Genomic DNA, 18,890 nt, shown 5'->3' on the forward strand with positions numbered 1-18,890 from the left:
AGGCATTGTGTTCAGAGTTCAGTCAAACAGCACTGCATTATATTACAAGAGAAAGCTGCTCACATCATACATTAATTGCCATGCTGGGTCAGCCCAGGGCTCTGTCTAGTCTAGCATTCTGCCTCCAATAGTGATGGGCTGCAGTTTATGGAAGAATACAGAAATCTGAGCAAGCATATTGATTGCTCTACTAATACTCCTTTACAGCATTGAGTACTTTAAGAGCTAGAGAGGGTGTCCAGACTATCATGTTTAATAGCTACTGAGAGACTTATCCTTCTAGAGTTTATCTAATATTTTTGAAGCTACCTAGTCTTATAGCCTCCATCATATCCAATGAGTCTCACAAAGTAATTGTGCTCCTTCGAAGCAGTTCTTGCTTTTGGTTTTTTAAGCCTGCTGTGAAGTGTAAAGTGCCTTATGCCTTATATATGCCTTACTATTTATGCTATGAAAAGAATGGTTAGTCACTTTTTCTCTTCATCTCCATATCATTCATGGTTCTGTAGACTTCAGTCATATCTCCTGCTATGTCTGTTTGAAGCTATGGAGTCTTCGCCTGGTTTAGTCTGTCTGGTTTTGGAAGCCATTAAGTACCTCTGAACATTCATATCTCAATTCTGTGTAGCTTTTCTGTTTGAACAGGTTGTCAAAAACCCTCTCATTTTCGTAGATCCTGCAGATTACATACATGCATATCAACAAGAATGAGTTCATTTTACCCCATTTCTTCCTTTCTCATCCTTAATGCCTAGCAACTTTCAAACCATGTATAATATTCCTACTGCAGACCCTTTGGACCCACTCTGAAACTTTAAAGTAATAATTCTGATTTATTTCCTCCTACTGTGTCATATCTGTGGTGTAGTACATGTACATGTACTTCTAAAAATTCATTTGCTTTTTGATCTGGACTAATGAAATATAAGGGCAAAAAGGCTATAGGTCAAGCAATAAACACTGGCGTATTCCCACCCAATCCTGATTTTGGGATGATAAAACAGGATGAAATTCAGTAAGAGACCAGGGTAAGTTTAGCTGTCTGCTTGTAGTATTTACATGCAAACCAGATTTCTAGCAAACAGAATAAATAAAGGCCAACGGTGAATTGCAAAGTTATTATTCTATACAATGGCTCTGCAAAGTCAAAAAACAGGATAAAAAAGCTAAAGACACCAACACCATTTGATAGAATTATACTCTAATTCAAGCTGTGCTTCTTTCATATTTTTATATTAAAGACATCAAAGAAAACATCTTCATTTTCAAGCAACGCCTAAAAGGTTTGTTTTCAGAAATATCCTCCAATGTACTTTTTTCTAAAGACTCACAGTATAGCTTTCATCTCAAGATGGGCTGGTGTGGTTTTGCTCATACATGTCAACTTTCCTTATAATGTAACACTCACAAAATCTTTTATTCAACAGACTATTTCATTCTTGTGACTACGGTGAATTTAAATCCTTCTTATGAGTCCTGCATTTTTTGCTCATAGCAAATAATTTTCTTTTCTATTTTACACAGTGAAAATAAAACAAATACAGCATTTAACCATTCATTGTCTGGCTGAGGGTAATATTAATGTTTAGCCAATTGCTAGTCCGTACATTCATATCTTTCAAATAAAATAGTGAAAAATATTTTTTCCTAACTAACCAGAAATACTAACGAAGGGAAAGTAATCTCAGTTGTTGAATGACTATAACAAGAAATCGAGCTTATATTGCTAATTATATTTCTAGTATCCAGTGCTTACTAGCTAGTACTAGTAAGCACTACTAGATAGCACTACTTTAGGGAAGTCTCTTCACCCCTTCTGTGCCTCATTTTTCCCCTTTCAAAGATCAATATTAACTGCAAAACCTTATGGGATGTTTGTGATAAAATATTTAGCACACAAGAGATGACTGTCTATTTTGTATGTACGGACAAGGCACCACACACAAAATGCTGCAATTATTTACTGACAATAATGCAATATATACAAAGTATCTCTCCCCTCTTTCATGAAACATTCCATTAGACTATTTTACCTGCCTGAGCTGCAATCACCTAAGAAGTGACCACAAAGGAGAGGATAAAACTATCAGTTTCCTTCAATAAGAGATAAAGAAAAGGAAAAGAAAGTCAGGACCTACTGAAAGAAGGACTAGTGAGGGGACAACTTCTATTACCATTTGGCATGCAAATGGTGGCCATGCAGACCAGAGTTATGAGTATCAATGACTAAGCATGATAAAGCAGGTAATTTTCTTTCAGTAACCATTTTTCTAACAGTCTCATCTTTCAAATGAAATAATACATACCTATGAAAGATAACTATTCTTTCTTACTACTGCTGCTCTAACAAAATTAACATTTCTAGTGATTCTAAACATTCTGTATACTGAATCTTAAAAGTTTTGATCATAAATTTGAATTTTTTTGGAAGGAATTAGCAGGGAGGGGAGGGGAGCTACTAAAAAAAGTCAATTGCAAACAGCGGCACATATTATTTTTTATACAGCAACTTCTAATATGACCACTAGGTGGAAATATTGTACTTACAGTTGGGGATGTGGCTGCTGACAGCAATGGTAAAATTCCTCCACAAGCAATAATAATATTGTCTACCATCTGGGAAATGAGGTGTATTGTGTTGTGTACAAAAATAATATTTTCATTGCTATTGACAAAGTCCATCACAGACTTTGTGGAGTGACTGAAAGAACAGAAAAATGGATGAATTAAAACCAAACATTTAAAATGAAAGTTTAAATTATTCTTTGCAGCCAGAACATGAATGTTTTTCAGATACAAAGACAAAAGCTTTGCTACAAAACTTTATATGTGTAAAAATATAAACAGAGCTAGTCTAAACTATGAATTCACAGCTATCTAATTTCACAGCAGGGTTAGTTTCAGATACACAGCCCAGAATAACAGCTTACAACCTTTTATTCCCATCAATCAGTACTTTACTTCACAGGTGGTTCTACTCAAAGCAATAGGGCTGTTTCTTCAGAGCAAAAGTTCATATTCAGTATTAATAGAGTTCATCATATCACAGTGTCACTTTAAAGCAGCCCTGATAACACTTAATGAAATTATGCAAGTGTTCTTGGTGTTATTTTTTTTTCTGTTTTTCCTACAGGCTGGTCTGTTAGACTGCCAGTGATCAAAGAAACCTTCTGCTAGTGTCTTAAAAGAGTAACTTGATGATCTGGTGATACCTTAACCTTACATGCAGAAAATTCTTATAAGAGAAAACTAAAATATTTCCTAATGTTTCCTAAAGCTATTTTCCTAATATTAACTTTAAGCATTAGCAATAGCTTTACACAGATGATGATATGGTTAATGGAAATCTCAGTAACTCCATACTGGTGAGAAATTGTCCCATGAAACAATCACTCCCTAAAAATATAAATCACAATGTGAGAATATTGAGGAATACTTGGCCTACCAATGATATGTTCTTTTCCCAAAACAATGTTGTTGCCAGCCAGTAAACAAAAATTAATGGCTTAAACTGAAACAAGTGCAAACTAAACTCCTAAACTCCGAGTATTAATAAAACACAGAGGAGAAGTAAAAGATGTTTGTCAAAAAAAACACAAAAAACCTAAACTAAAACTGTCTATTTCCTAGTGACTACCACAGAATATTTCATGAAACTGGAAATTAAATGTAACATAAATTGGTCCTTGAAAATAATTAAGTGAAAGTTTTCTGAAAATGACTTGTTCCATTTTGGAAATTAGATTAAAAAATGTCTATTATACCTAAGGGCTCTGATAACAAGAAGTTGTTGTATATTTCTTTTAAAGCGTACAAAATCACATTGCTGTCAAAAGTAGCAGTATAACTGCCAAGGCTAACTACAGTCAGAAGCTGGCGTGCAAAATAAATAAAATTATCAGCTAGAAAAAGTGATTCCTTGGAAAACTTTCTAGGAAATAGTTTTTATTTATAAGGTCTGCATAGAAGGTATCTCTTAATTAGACTAACTGAAAGAGAGGCAAATTAGAGACCCACAAGTCTTCCTCAGGTCTGACACAGAAGCAGCAGATTCAAATGTTAAATACAAGCTGAGACAGCAGCTCAGTTTAGCTAGGTATGAGTTGCACAATCTCTAAAGAAAGCGGAAATTGTTGCCTGTGAAATAGAGCTGGTGCTGGTTGGGAAGGGCTGAAAAGATGATACAAGATACAGAAGGGCACTTACAGATACAGGTTACTTACAGTAACTCTCTCCCCTCCCCTGTTATCTCAGTAACTCCCCTGTACAACACAGGGGCCATCTAATTTTTCCTTGCTGACAGAAAAACACAGTAGGAGTTAAATAAGAAGCAACCATCTACCTTCTCCAAACATGTACATCTGTTTCTAGTGCAAACAGCAAATCTGTCAGGAGCCTCTGGTGCATTGGAGACCATTTAAACTCTGGAATACGAAACATAGTTGTGCGTGGACCTGGACTAAACTGTCGTCGCTGCTCTTCTGTCATTGGCATTCCTCGAAATCCCAAGTCAACGCGCAAATCTCGGTCTTGTTGGGTGACAGACCGACCCTGCACCGCCTACATTAACAAGAAGTTCAAAAGTCATGTTAAGATTGTGTAATGTATTTAGGAACGGATAAAAGAATTTGAGAAAAGATTGGCTAAAACTGAACTCAAGCACAAGCAAGAGGAGATACTGTTATCCCAGCGGGGGTAGCAATTCAAATCAATCAGCATTTGGGGCCTATGGCTTGCCTTACTTTCAGGTATTCTCTGATGCTTTACATTTAGGTTCCTCACTTGAAATATTACAGGAGACCAAATGCTGCATACACAAGGACAACAGTGACAAGAGTTTTTCCTATCTTACATTGATCCTGTCTTACATTGATCCTATCTTACATTGATCTGATAAAAGTTCCTTAACATTAATATATGATTTTAATCCTAACAGATAATCACATGCTCCATAACTTTATAGCCTTATAATTCAATTATTATAGGTGAAATTCATCAAGGAAAGAGGTTAAGGGACAGACAGGTCCCAAATTACGCTGACAGGATGTTATATGGTAGCAGTACGTAGTCAGATTATTTTTTCATTAAAGACTTTTCTTACAAATTCATTGTGTTTATGTGTGCATGTATGTACACAGCAAGTGAATACTGGCATTTCACTTGCTTTTTGCTCTTTAAAACAAAATCTGTATTTCAAAATAAAAACTATCTGCTCCTTTTTCTTACTCTGCTCTTTTCATGCCCATTTATCAGTTTCCATGGTATGAACAGTCCTAATTTTATGACTGAGAAAAAAAGTGTTTGGGAACTGATAGTAACAAATATGCTCCTCCTCTCAATGGTTTTAGGTGTTTGTTCTTTATCACACAGAATACTTTTAAATATAAGAATCCTTACAGAATGCTTGATATTTTCTCTTATGAGGGTTTTCTCAGGTTTGAAAGCATACTTACAAGAGAATCGAAAACTTTTTTATCATATCTATCTAGGTAATGTAAAGTTTTAAGCACTATCTGCTCTCCTCTACAAAAGAGCAGTTTTTAGATGGATGTCAGAACCCCTTGATTTGAGTAAGCTTTTTTTTTTCTTTAATAGGAAAAGCACGTGTATTGGAAACCAGGGATTCCTTAAATATGTGAAATTACATTTATTGGAGATTTCTGAAAGCTCTTCCTGAAGAAAAATGCAGAGAAGCTGATCCGTGTTCTTTTATCAGCCATCTGCTTTGAGTGTCAGGGGATCTTAGAAACTCTTTCTGATGACACAGCGTGCACTACACGGTACTAGGCAGAGCAATTTTTGTAAGCATTGGCTCTTCCACCACAGCTTCAGGAAGTCTGCTTGACTTCAGAATTGTAGGAGATCAATATTAGTCCAGGTGACAGTACTAAGGTAGTCAAATTTTTAAGGTAGCCACTTTTTTCAGCTGACAATATCCTTAAAAGCAATCTTTGAGTAAGTGCTATAGTCTCTGAACAATGACAGTGAGGAAATTCATTCAAAAATACAAAAAGAACCCAATTTTTTATGGCCTACACAGAGCACAAACTCTTTGAAAGAATAAGCTTCTATTCTAGGCCTTTCAATTTTAAGGATGCTGTGCCTTTCACAAAAACATTAAGTAGCAGGATTTTCAGAGACAGCCCTTGATGGGAAAGGATCTCTGAGAAGACGGTAGATACCTCTTCTTTTAGTAAAGATCTCCAGTCTGGAAAATCAAATCACGGTTTTTCTTCTACTATTCCTAAACCATTCCTTTTCTTATGCCTAGATCAAGTAATATGGGGATCACTTATGCCTTTATTCCTGTACTGGAAAATGCATTGATGCATTGAAGTGCTGTAAGTCAAACTACATTCTGAGGAAGGTAAAGCAAGACTAAGAAATACTTCATAAATAATAAAACAGAAATATTACTAATCTTAGAAAATATGCAAAGAAAATATGAAAAATATGCAGGCAAGATCCTGGAGGCCTAAGGCAGAATTATAAGAGCAGTAGGTAATCTGTCTACAAGAAATAAGGGGAAAGGATGAGAGGTTCCCTAAGCTAAGTTTTTAAATTAAAACATCCACAATTGCAATGCGTATTTTCTATACAGTCATAAAAGACTTCACAGCATCTTACACATATAATGGCATCATCCTTTTGAAAGCAAATAGGTTTGGAAGATGGACTCCTCTCATATAGTTAAAGAAATGTACTTTAAGCACCTGCCAGACCTCATACTAATAATTTATCCAGCAGCAAAGAACACTGATTACATCAGACACATACAAGGCTACAGCACTTGAAACTTACTTGGGTTGTGGTAGTTGTCTGGATCTTCCTTATCTCCTTTCCTGCTTCCTTACCATCATCAGATCTTTCTGTGTCTGATATTATACTTCCAGCATCAACATTAGGTACAGTTTTGCTACCAGAAGATTCTGTCTCAAGAGTTGTGGCTGTCATTTCAGCATATTCTAACCCTTTAGATGACGAAGCCAATTCCCTCTCAGAAATGCTACTCATTCCCTCTGAAGTTGTATGAATCTTGAACTCCTTGTCCTCTATTATACTTGAAGGACATGTTATATCTACACTACTTGTCATATGTGCAAGCAATCCCAAATCATCATTTACACCAAGATGCATTTGCGTCTCTTGCACATTTGGAATAGAAATGTGATTACTTGAAAGTTCAGGTAGAAGTTTCTCCTCTTGACTAGGTATTTTATCAAAAAGAAATGAGGTACTGTTAGTAGAAGGTTCATCTTTCTCATCAGCAAGAGTTATTAATGGACCATTATCTTTTTCCTCATTCTTCTTAATAATACCCACACTTCCGTGAACATTATTTTGGAGTTTCTCAACAGCAGCACTATATACATTATCTAAAAGAGATTCAACTTCCACGAGTGCACCATTTTCTCCAGTTACCAGTGTCTCTGGTGATAAATCCATATCATCAAGTTTTACTTCAGTAGCTTCTACCTTTTCAGCTTTTATATCAACTAAAAGGTCATGAACTTCCACATGTACTCCTCCTCCTGGTCTCTCAGCACTTCCAAGCACATCATCCGACACCTTTGTAGCCATGAGCAAGTCCCTCGTATCTGTACTGACAGGGTAATCCGTTTCACTTTCGGGACTTTGGCTTTGTGAAAGGTCTTCTATCTCTCGAATTTCCATTCCACCTTTTGCTCCTGTTGTCTGCGATGAAAGACCTGAGATAGTGCTCACATTCCCCTTTTTCCCTTTTTTTATATTCTCTTCCTCTTGCCTTTGATATTCTTCATACATTTTTGCTAGGTACTCCTTGTGAGCCTCATATGTGACCTTAAAAAGAAAAGAACACATTATGTGGACAAATATCTACATTAAGTATGACAAAAAAAGGTTAGAATCCTAACTACATAATACTAAATATATATGGCTCACAGAATGTTTCACAGCAAAGGACCTATAATGACAATATAAAATGCCACCTTGACATATATTCTGGTAGCCACCAGATGGCACTAAATCACTTTAAATCTTGTCCACTTTATTTCTAGCCACTTTGGGGGAATTATTACGATTTAAAAAAAAATTCCACAAACCATTTCTTACCTTGGAATGAGCTATAGAAAGAGTATCCACCCACACTCTCCATCCTCCCCATTCATATTTTATTGCATGATACAAGAGAATACGGAAAATGTTGTAAACCATCTCTGTAATCTTCTGTTCTTCAGAGTTCTTGGGGTTAATGTATCCCAGAGAAAACATCCAGTCCTGCCACACCGAACACTGAAGTAAACATCTAAAGTGAAATAATTAGGTCAAAATATATCCAAACAAAGCTTCTTTACTTTGACATTGAGATGGTTAAAATAGGAGGAAAATAATAAGGCATGTCTCCTCTGAACATGAATCCAGTGTTAATAACACACTTTAAATACTTCAGGATCAATAAGCGAATTTAAAGTATATTCTGAACAGAAGAAGCAAATATTAGTTGCTGGCTTAAGAAGAGTTACCAAAGCCATATTCCATTTGTTTTAATATATTTAACATATGGTATAAAACTCTACACGCAGTAAAACAAACTACTGTTACACCCAAGTCAAGGTTAACATTTATACGAGTGAGAAAATACTATTTGTAGCAACATACCTTCTGTTTTCACGGCTATTACTGAAAAGTTTTATCATGTCAGATAAGAACAAACGTCGAACTTCCATCAGTTCTGCACTTGGCGTGGAGTTTTTTAACAGTGTTGCCACCACCTTAAGAATCACTTTGAAAAAACAAATCAGTTACATAACACATTTTCAAAATATTTGTAAAAAAAAAAAGAGTTGCTGACAGAAACTAATGTAAATAATAAGTGAAACCCAAATGTATTTGAGATATTCTAATCAATTTCCTCTGTCTTCTGAAACATCCCCTTTCAAAAAAACCTAGCCAATACTTTTATCATATAAACATAACATATGGTCCTTACTTGGATTCTGAATTTTCACTGTAGAATCTGGCTCTGGATGTGGTTTATGAACAACTTGAGTGCATACTTGTTCTGTCAAAATCTAAAAGACAGAATATTAAGTTCCTTTTATCATTTTTTACTTAAAATCTATATCATAAAATTTCTTTGTTACTGTTTAATTTGTTAAGAACAACATTTACCATGACTACACCATAATTTCTTATAATAAATTTTGCTAAAATATTTCTATTCCTCCAAGAATGGAAACAAGGAAATTCCTCTATGCAAGAAGCAAGACTTTTACAGATGTAATATGGTTGGCTAAATAACTTTTTATTTAGCTGGATAACTATACAATAATGGTGTTTTAAATATGTGGGTCTGTGTAAGCCATACATTACAAAAGATAAAACCTTATTTGTGACAGTTGGTGTTTGACTCAAAATGGTATATCCTGGGGACAAAGATGGTTAACAATGGGTAGAGAATTGTCTGAGATCCTATTTCAACATGTTGATCTTAACATGTTTATTTTAATCTCTTTAAAATTCTTCCACAGAAGAACAGGTTGCCAAAGACGAAAAGGAAACAGTTTTATTTGAAACACCTGTCATTTTCCTAATGAAGTAATTTGTGTCCCCAGACTACCTATCGTCAAATTTAATTTACTGTTGTTTATAGCACTGACATTTGGATGCTACAGTAAGTAAAATCACCATAATTGCTTTAAACAGTCCAAAGGTATGCCAAATGGTTACTCCACTTCTAAGTACAGGTACTGTAACACAGATGTTGAATAAAGACATCAGCTATATTTAAGAGAACCACAAGTAGAATGTCTCATTTTATATCTTAAACTCAATTGTGGCTAAATATACTGACAACTAAGCAAAGATTCTGGAAGCTTTCTGAAACGCTATTAAAAGTGAAGTCAACTGATTAAATTTTGCTGTGGACCACAAATAGTTTCCTTATAAATTTCATCTGCAGAAACTGACCTAAGGCTATTTAACCACAAGGCTGGTGAAATCAATAAATTATTCAAGTTTAAGATCCATTAAGGAATAACAGTGGGACATGTAAGAAAAATACAGGCATACTTCATTAAAAAGTTTGGTTTAAGTTACTTGAGATATTCTGGGTGTTAAAAGGCTTTTCAAAAACTGGAATAAAAGCAGGGCAATTGTCTCTGCTATACTAACACTTGGTATCAATCAACTAAAAGGTATTTCCATCAATAGGTAGATTACTTAAGACTTTTTGACATGAAAATGCAGTACAAATTTCTAAATCTGTGGTATGATTCTTAAAGAGTTTGAAAATACTCATCACTTCTCAGAAGACTTCAGATTTGTATGTTGCATTAAGAAACATGTCACTAACAAGAATCCTAAAAAGTCAAATGAAAAGTTATAGATCTAAAAGAGGCGTGAAAATCAAAAAGTTGTTCTGAAACTTTCACAATATGAAAACATGTTTGTAGCATAACTTTCAAAAATCCCTATAACTAGGCAGTTCGGAAAAGTCACTTCTATACGTACAGAAGAGTGTTTGCATGACACCTTGTAAAATTAAGACAAAATAGGATTACACATTTTTATATATTATTTTAACATAAAGGGTGCAAACAATTTGTGTAATAGTATTGTGTATGATGTAGATATACACTGATCTGTATGCTGCTGCATGATCTACTCAGTATTGGTGAGGCCACATCTGGCATACTATGTCCTGTTTTGGGCCCCCCAAATTTGAAGAACTGGAGACAGTCCAGCAGAGGACTACACGGATGGCTATGGGACTGGAACACACAATATACAAGAACAGGCTGAGGGAGGTGGGTTCGTTTAGCCTAGAGAAGAGAAAGGTAAGGGGGGAACTGGAATAGATGGGGTATCATCATTCCTTTGAGATGTTCAAAATTTGCTTGGAGAGGACCCTGAGCAATGTGATCTAACTTAGAAGTTAGCCCTGCCTTGAGCACAAGATTGGACTAGACAGCCTCCCAAGGTCCCTTCCAACCTAATTTTTCTATTATTTTAACTTACTATAGGAATGTAGTTTAATCATGAAGAGGATTTAATCATGTGTAATTTAAAAAAAAATACATTTTCTAAAAAGTGTCCTTCATACACATTTTTCATAGTGATATGTATTTGGAGATCAAAAATTCTTTCATAGATGCATTACAACAAAAGTTATTCTTATCCATTACACCCATAACCAAACCCAGTATTTTTTTAAATTGGATTCTGTTTTCCCCAACTAAGGAAGAGAAACAGTCACATACATTATTGCACAGGAAGAATTCTGTGACTTCACATAATGAGCAAGATAGATCATCCTCCTGTTTCATGAATTGTTCCTGACAAACTAATTGGTCTGTATTGCGACAACAGCAGATACCTTTTATACTGGGATAGATATCAGTAGTTTTACGTAGGCTATTCTATTTCTAAAAAAAAGCTAAAAATTTAAATGGTTTTTAATGCTGAAATCTCAGTATATTTAAGCAAATGTATTTCACAGTAGAATCATTTCACAAGTAATTCATATTTATTGCAAAATATAACTTTAGCTCATTTGTTAATCAATAGTCTAACTTCAGCAGTAAACACAGTATCTTTGAATGTGTGTTTACATACCGTCATTGAAAACTGAATAACAATATGACTATGCTTTTTACGAGAGAACACAGAAAATATCTGCATCAGTCATAGGGCAAATAGTTTGTACTTCTGCAGCCTCCTAGCTCTGTCCCAACTGCAAGAAGCTACTGTACCTGAAAAATAACTTACATGTAACTTTTAAAGTATTCTTTAGTTTCAATTAGCCACTCTTACAGCTTCCTGGTTTTCAAATAAATTTAATCTATTCTATATGGTAAAAAGGGGTTTTGCAGCATTATTTGACATCATTTGTTTTTAAAAAATTGTAAGTATGTTAGAAACTGTTAATATTAAGTATCAGTAAGGTTAAATATTATGCTTACAGATCCTAAGAAGTTTCAAGAAAACTACTGATTTTCATGAACTGAAGGCATTTCAGTACTTCTTTCAAAAAGTTGCTTACTCTTCTTAACTCTTTAAACTCTCAACAGAAAGTGGCTAGCCTTTTGCCAAAAGCTCTAGGTGACCATGAGGTACAGGAGTGTAATTATCCTGACTCAATTGCCTCAACTGGGCAAATTCATTCATGAAGAAAGTCCAGGCATTAAATGGATGACTTTTCTGTTGTTTTTTTAACCACAACTGGAATCTCCAACAAGTTGGCATGCTGCTTAAAGGTCACATCATGTGATGTCTTGTATTAATTAGGATGACTCAGTTATTAGTGGTTCAACTGAGAATATGGAGGATATACAAATTGAGACTAGATTGCTGCAAACCATTCCTCATTTGTGGTTCATACAGCTTCAGTAAGTCTGGTGAGAGGACATTTAGCTGTTTCCCTATGAAGTTCACACCGTCTTCTGTTAACTCATATTTTACATGAATATTTGTCCAAATCTTTCATACAGGCTCTTTAGCCCAATGATTTGATTGGATTTTCCTATTGCATATAATAAATTAGCATTTTTAGAAAGTCCCAGCACTACAACTTGAAAAGCAGCTGCGGATGTAAAACCCCTCACAGAGAACCATAAAGAAGAGGGCTGTGTTCCTTCTGAAAATGGTAGATGGAACATGGTAGGAGACAACACTAAGATGACTGCGTTTAAGGAAAGGATCAGGGTAAGGGGGAAGGTAACAGGCTGTCATCCTAGACATACCTTGGAGAAACAAAGTAAAGGGGTTTAACACTTGTCAGACAGAGGCTTAAGGAATATCTGACTGCGAGGGGACTCTATAGCATGTGGTATAACAGGGGAATGTCCATAACACTAGTTGAAGAGACAGCAGCAGTGCTTTCAAAGAAAAGGTATTTAATAGTTACTATTTGTTGTTTTCCCAGAGACACAAATCTCTTAAAGTATATGCATAAATGTAGATATATCGACACACATACAAACATAGCTATCGTAACAAACCAAATTAACTGAATTCCTTAATTGTGTGGCTTCTCTTTAAATACAATTTAGAGCGTAAACACACCTGTTGGAACCTGGAATCTAGTTATTACCCTCAGATTCACTTGCTCCCTCTACATGTACATGAATCCTGCATTCCTGCTTGCATAGAGGCAGAGCTTCAACGTGTTCCCATCTCAGAGTACCTTAAAGGCCCACTGGCTAGAGAGGCCTAACATGCATGCTCTAAAACATGGCACTATATTCCCCTCTCCTCCTCTGGCTGGTTTTTGGAATGTAAATGGCTGTGGATGCTGCACTCCATGATGACTTCAATTTTGTCACATAATTTTAGGTATTTTCTGAGCACACCAGTCATAGAAGCTCTCAGCAAATCTGCATGCATCTTCTACACTGTGAAACCCAAATGGTCAAACCACGCAGGGCAAGCTTAGTAAAGACAATGAAGTCCTCACATACATGCAATTAAAAAAAAAAAAAGAAAATCTGACATGTGAAAAAGTCATTGGCAAATACATAATGTTCAGGTTATTAAAATCAGAGGAAGAAGTTTTCTACATTGCTCAGAACTGTAAATACCAAATACCATTTTAGTCTTTTATGTCTTTTTTGAATCCAAGACTCAGTATCTGGCTGTTACACCTATTTGTGTCTAATAAAAAAAAAATCTTCCTAATACACAAGATGCTCAAAAACTATAGAAGATTCAACTCTGAGTCGCTATTTTTAAAAACATTTGAAGACAGGTCCGTTATTCATTTGGAGGCTTGAGGACACTGGTTTGGATCAACTTGATGTCGATAATATTTTGGTTTAACTGAATTGCTCATCATCAAAACTTTTGCAAGAGATTGGTAGATAACTGAATACTTCCAGGTCATATTCACTTGCCTCAAGCAGTTTATATTACATCAAAGTGATTGTGTTCGGTTTTTATTCGGTTTACTATCAACATTACTAGTAAAAAAAGAAAAACAGCCCTTTTCAGAAATTTGTATGCCTCAAAGGAATTGCACAAAAAAATAAAAAGACACCTCTTTGGCTCCAGCACTTTCCATTACAAACAATGGAGGAGTAAGCAACTGCCAGACTGCAGTAACTGTTTTTTTGGAAAGTGATGAACATCTTAAATAGATGAATGTTTTCTATTTCCTTTTGTAATGCTATAGGTAGATGGAAAGTTTTACAGAGAGTATGTAAAAAGTTTAACTTTGTTTATAAAACTATCCAAAGTGTAGCAAAATAAATTCTGAACCAAGCAATCATATCTTAAAATTGCTAATTAAAATTTTCTTGGGGTCTGGACAATTGAGATATTTTAAAATACAAGATCATAAAAATATAATTAAGTCATAATTTTTACAACCGAGATCATAATCTGTATGTTTAACTAATTTGTACCTCATAAAGTGTGTTATACGTTGTAACAGTCACTGTATTTGTATGCAGCATCAATCTTTCTCCCAGAAGAGTGAAAAGACTGTGTGTATGCATGATTTCAACCTTTCGCCTAGATGAGAAAAAAAAAAGCAAAGCACATTGAAGATTTTAAGTAGATGCAAAAAACACAAAAGCCAAATACTTTGATGTTGTACTAAAATGTTTTAAAACTTGTTATTCTTTAACTGTTATGAATTAAAAATAATTTAAGATATTTCTCAAAATGAATATTATCATAGTATACACAAAGGTTCTCGGAATGCTATTTTGTATTTGGGATGGGCTTTTGTATAAAACAAATGCACACCGTTCTCATCCTCCATGATTTTCTTGTTGGAAAAAAACAAAGTAATTCCTTTTTATCCTTCTCAGGCTGAGAAAGTTCGTGATGTTCATAGGCTGGCTCAAATGTGATCACTGGGGAACATATCTTTTGTCACTTTCTCAAGGGCTCAAGACTACGTATCCTTAGATCTTTCAACATATATACCAACATTTACGGACTTTATCAAAACTGTCAAACGCTCCATATATCATTCTCTCATGTAGCTAAAATAATTAAATTGTGGCATATTATATTTTATAATGCAAACAAATACTGAAGAGTTATGAAATTCCAAGAGTCTGAGGTACTCAACTTAGTATTTTACTGTTAGCATCAAAATACACTAAAATCTTAAAAAACAGAGAAGAAAGTGCCTCTGGTTAGCAAATATAACATCAATGAATTTCAACTGTCTCATAATAATATTCTCTTTTAGCTGCATATAACAGTGTAAATAAACAGAGTGCTTACTGTATATTGCATCACTAAACTTATCTACTGCCGTAAAAAATAAAAAATCAGACAGCATATTCAAAAGAAAGAGCCAAAACAACAGGAATTTTACAAAGTACAGTAAAGTTTCCTAGTTTTTAAAAAGTAAGAAACTCCCTTTCTTGTGATTAATGATTAACAAAGCTTTAAATGAATAATGAATTAATGAATAACAGAGGTTTAAACCGCACAGATTCATTCTAGAACTTTTGAAATGAATTCATTATAATTTTCAGGTAGCCATAAAAGAGAGTGCTAACATCTTGTAACAGTGTGTACTTTTCAGTGCACAGAAGAGTGCTGATGAGTTACTGGTAGGAAAAACTAAAAGAACTAAACCTTTAGAGCTATGGTATAACAACTAAAGTGAAAATCTAGTGGAATATGTATGCTAATTTTGCTTAAACCAAACTTAACTTTGTAGCTAGCAGGTTCAACTTGTACTATTCCTAAAGACAGATGTACTTTTTAAGAAAATGCATAATGCATGAATCCTTCTAAAGAAAGGAAGAAATCTTTGTTTTCGAGACACTTGTACACAGGTATAGCTAATCATTATGAAAAGAAAATATTAAGAAACATCACAAATATTACAGGTTAATGTATTTGTGTAGCTATATGTTGCTGTATTTGAGATATGGTGTATTTTCATGTAGACAATTATTAAATGTACATAAATACATAATCCCTCTTTCCTGTTGCAGGGAGGTTTAAACAGGCAGATTAAAACAAAATTATATATAGGGTATAAAGAATAAGGGATGGCAGAAAAGGCAAAGAACAGGATTTTGCCAGCTGTTCAAGGTTAAACAAGTTAGCCTATCAGCACAAACAAAAAACAGTTGAGATATTCAGCCTGTCATCTAACACATTACTTATCACTTCACCTACGAATCAACCTGCAAAGAATGCCGGTGAGCTACAGCAGTGGTAACTGGTTCTGTATCTCTGTGTTTCGTTATTAATACTGTATTGGTGCAGATTTCTTAAATTGCATTGCAGCATCTCTTTATACAATTTTGCTTTAGTGTATCAAAACAGAACAGCAGTGGAATGCCTGTTTCTTTAGTGTCAAATACAAATCTATGCATGTAAGTTGTTTATAATTTTATGTAGTTTACAATTTTATAATTGCTTACAATTTCCTCTAGTTGAACACAACTTTATATAACCACGCATATGCATGCATATATATGTGCACAAATACATATCTCACAAGCATTAGCTGTAAAATATGAAAATTAGGGGGCATTTTTAGCTGCTGCAATCTACATAAAATGTGAGCATTTGCAGATGCTTGTGGGTCTGAAAATTCAAAAAACAAAACAAAACAAAACAAACACTGAAAGTTCCACAGAACATTTAAGTGGATTTCAATGATTCCAATTACATGAAAAATACATTCACTTAACAATGGAAACTCCATTGATACATCCATAACTACAGTTATATCCTAAAGATCGGAAAATGAGATCTCAGCTTCTGAAAATCTCATTTTTATTTTTCTATAATACTCCACTAAAAAAGAATTTGCTACTTGGACTATTGGGTAAACGATGAATGCTTTTAACAAGTGTACTTAACTGGACACACACCAGGCCTCTGGTCAAAACGCCTGTTACTGTATTGGAAATAAATCTTAATCCAACTCCTATGAATCCGAAGCATTTTAGCACGTTATGTTTGAAAAGCCCTTTGAGATTCTTGAGTGGCTTATGAATTTGCTGTATTATTTCTCAGAACACTATTTGGCTTGCCGTATCTCAAAAGAAAAATCCCATTTGGGAGCATGTTCTGAGCTAACTGTCTCTCAATTATGCAGTCATACTTTATTGATCTAACTGAAAAAGTGCAATACACTTTACAGCAATACTTTGGTTGGACTCCTAGTGTCTTTCTCTTCTAACGAGGTTTTGCATGATGAAATCTCTCTATCATGAAGTACACTGTTAATTTCACACTGTAGAGTCTCCAACTGGAAAATCTACACAGAAGAGGAAACATGGGTAGCAGCACTACACAGCACTGCATGTGTTTTAATTCTTTCTTAGCACCAAATAATGGAAGACGAAACTAAGCCCATGCATTTTGCCACATTGGTTCATTTTCAGTGTGACTGTTTCCTGCCACCTTTGGTATGGAAGTATGTTCTTACCTCCTTGTTTACAAACATTTAATTAATCTGTTTGCTTTTCCTTTCCTTCCGAATCCTCCTATTTAATTTCTTTCTCCCATTCTAAAAGCTGTATTTTAAAATTACTCTCCTGATGCATTTATTGTAATGACACTGAAAATGTCAGCAACTGAACAACAAATTTTTGAAAATACTCGTGTTTCCTACCAAGCATAAATATGTATAGCAGAATATGCAACATACCTTTATAAAATGCATTTTGAGAAAATGTTTTTAGGTCATTTTAAGACTTAAATTTGAGCATATCATGTATTTGGCAGACAATCATTATTTACTTTCAAATTTCATAGTAGTAACAAGTTAACTAGCAAATTAATTATTTTATCCCAATGCAATTAAGGTAATAGAATCTGCAAATTATTAATCAGAAAATAAAACAACTATATTCTAAGAAGTTCCTAAAGACTGTCATATAGTATACAGTAATAAGCAAAAAAGGACAAGAATTATGAACTTAAACACATCAATTTAAGAATTTTAAAATTACACTTACTTATGACCCAAATGTTTAAGAAAATATCCAAGGACCTTCAAAGCTTGCACCCATATACTCTCACTTTTGGAAGCCAACAGTTTATAAATTACTCTAAAAAGGAGAAACAAATTCAATAGTTTCTTTTAGTTTATTACTAACCATCACACATTTAGATTATATTTCACTAAACAGGGAAATTTCATAATAAAGTTAGGAAATAAAATAAAAACATTAATACTTTACACAGAATAGATGGATATACTGAAAACACTAAGTACAGCTTAAGAGTCTGATTATGAATTCTTTAAAAATAGGAAAATAATTCAGGCAGTCACCAAAGGATATGTATCAAAGCCAAAAGTTCTGTACAGTTTTGGCTGTTAGTCTAAACATAGGTCAGAGACATGGCATTTTTTAGTTCAGTTTAATGTTTCATAGCAGAAAGCTACAAACTTCTGTCATATTTCTAAGTTGGAACAATCAATTAAAAGAGCCTGAGCAGTTGGAGCTCAAGACAAGAGAAACAGTTTGGAGAAGTCAGGGGAGTTTACAGTTTCTTAGATGGATGTTTCTGGATGCTCCTAGAAAACCTTCTTTCCTTCTTAGGAGTACTACTCAATGTCCTTTCTACACAGGATATGGTACTTTCATTGAATAACAGGATGTTCCTACTGAAATGTCATTTATCAAAAGCAAAACATGGCAATACATTACACACACACACATGCACAAAATGCTTATAGCTATAAGGCCACATGCTTGTCGCAGTGGTTTAAAGTAGGAAAAAAAACACATTGTTTTGAAATCCTGGATAAAAGAGGCCTTAAAGTTTAACCCAATTATATGATCAAGTCAAACACAGATTGTGTAGTCTTTCAGAAAGGCACATAGTCTTGATTTGAGGACACCAAGAGACAGAAAAACTTACTCTTTCACTGGACATTTTTTTCCCAATTTTAATTTGTTCTCATTTTAAAAACA

The 18,890-nt window shown here is 34.4% G+C and overlaps 1 protein-coding gene across 4 annotated transcripts in view; it reads right to left on the minus strand.

The window, feature by feature from the left end:
- The window catches only part of NBEA (neurobeachin), a 533,052-nt gene that overhangs the window by 339,912 nt on the left and 174,250 nt on the right, over positions 1-18,890 (minus strand). For all 4 annotated transcript variants that reach the window (XM_064504927.1, XM_064504930.1, XM_064504928.1 and 1 more), the window contains exons 17-24: positions 17,928-18,020; positions 14,385-14,493; positions 8,972-9,053; positions 8,641-8,764; positions 8,095-8,287; positions 6,802-7,821; positions 4,343-4,560; positions 2,548-2,701 (exon numbers count right to left, since the gene is read on the minus strand). In XM_064504927.1, the coding sequence (XP_064360997.1) occupies positions 2,548-2,701; positions 4,343-4,560; positions 6,802-7,821; positions 8,095-8,287; positions 8,641-8,764; positions 8,972-9,053; positions 14,385-14,493; positions 17,928-18,020 (1,993 nt within the window). The remainder of the gene's footprint in view (positions 1-2,547; positions 2,702-4,342; positions 4,561-6,801; positions 7,822-8,094; positions 8,288-8,640; positions 8,765-8,971; positions 9,054-14,384; positions 14,494-17,927; positions 18,021-18,890) is intronic.

This window comes from Dromaius novaehollandiae, chromosome 1 (assembly GCF_036370855.1).
Source record: "Dromaius novaehollandiae isolate bDroNov1 chromosome 1, bDroNov1.hap1, whole genome shotgun sequence".
Lineage (NCBI taxonomy): Eukaryota > Metazoa > Chordata > Aves > Casuariiformes > Dromaiidae > Dromaius > Dromaius novaehollandiae.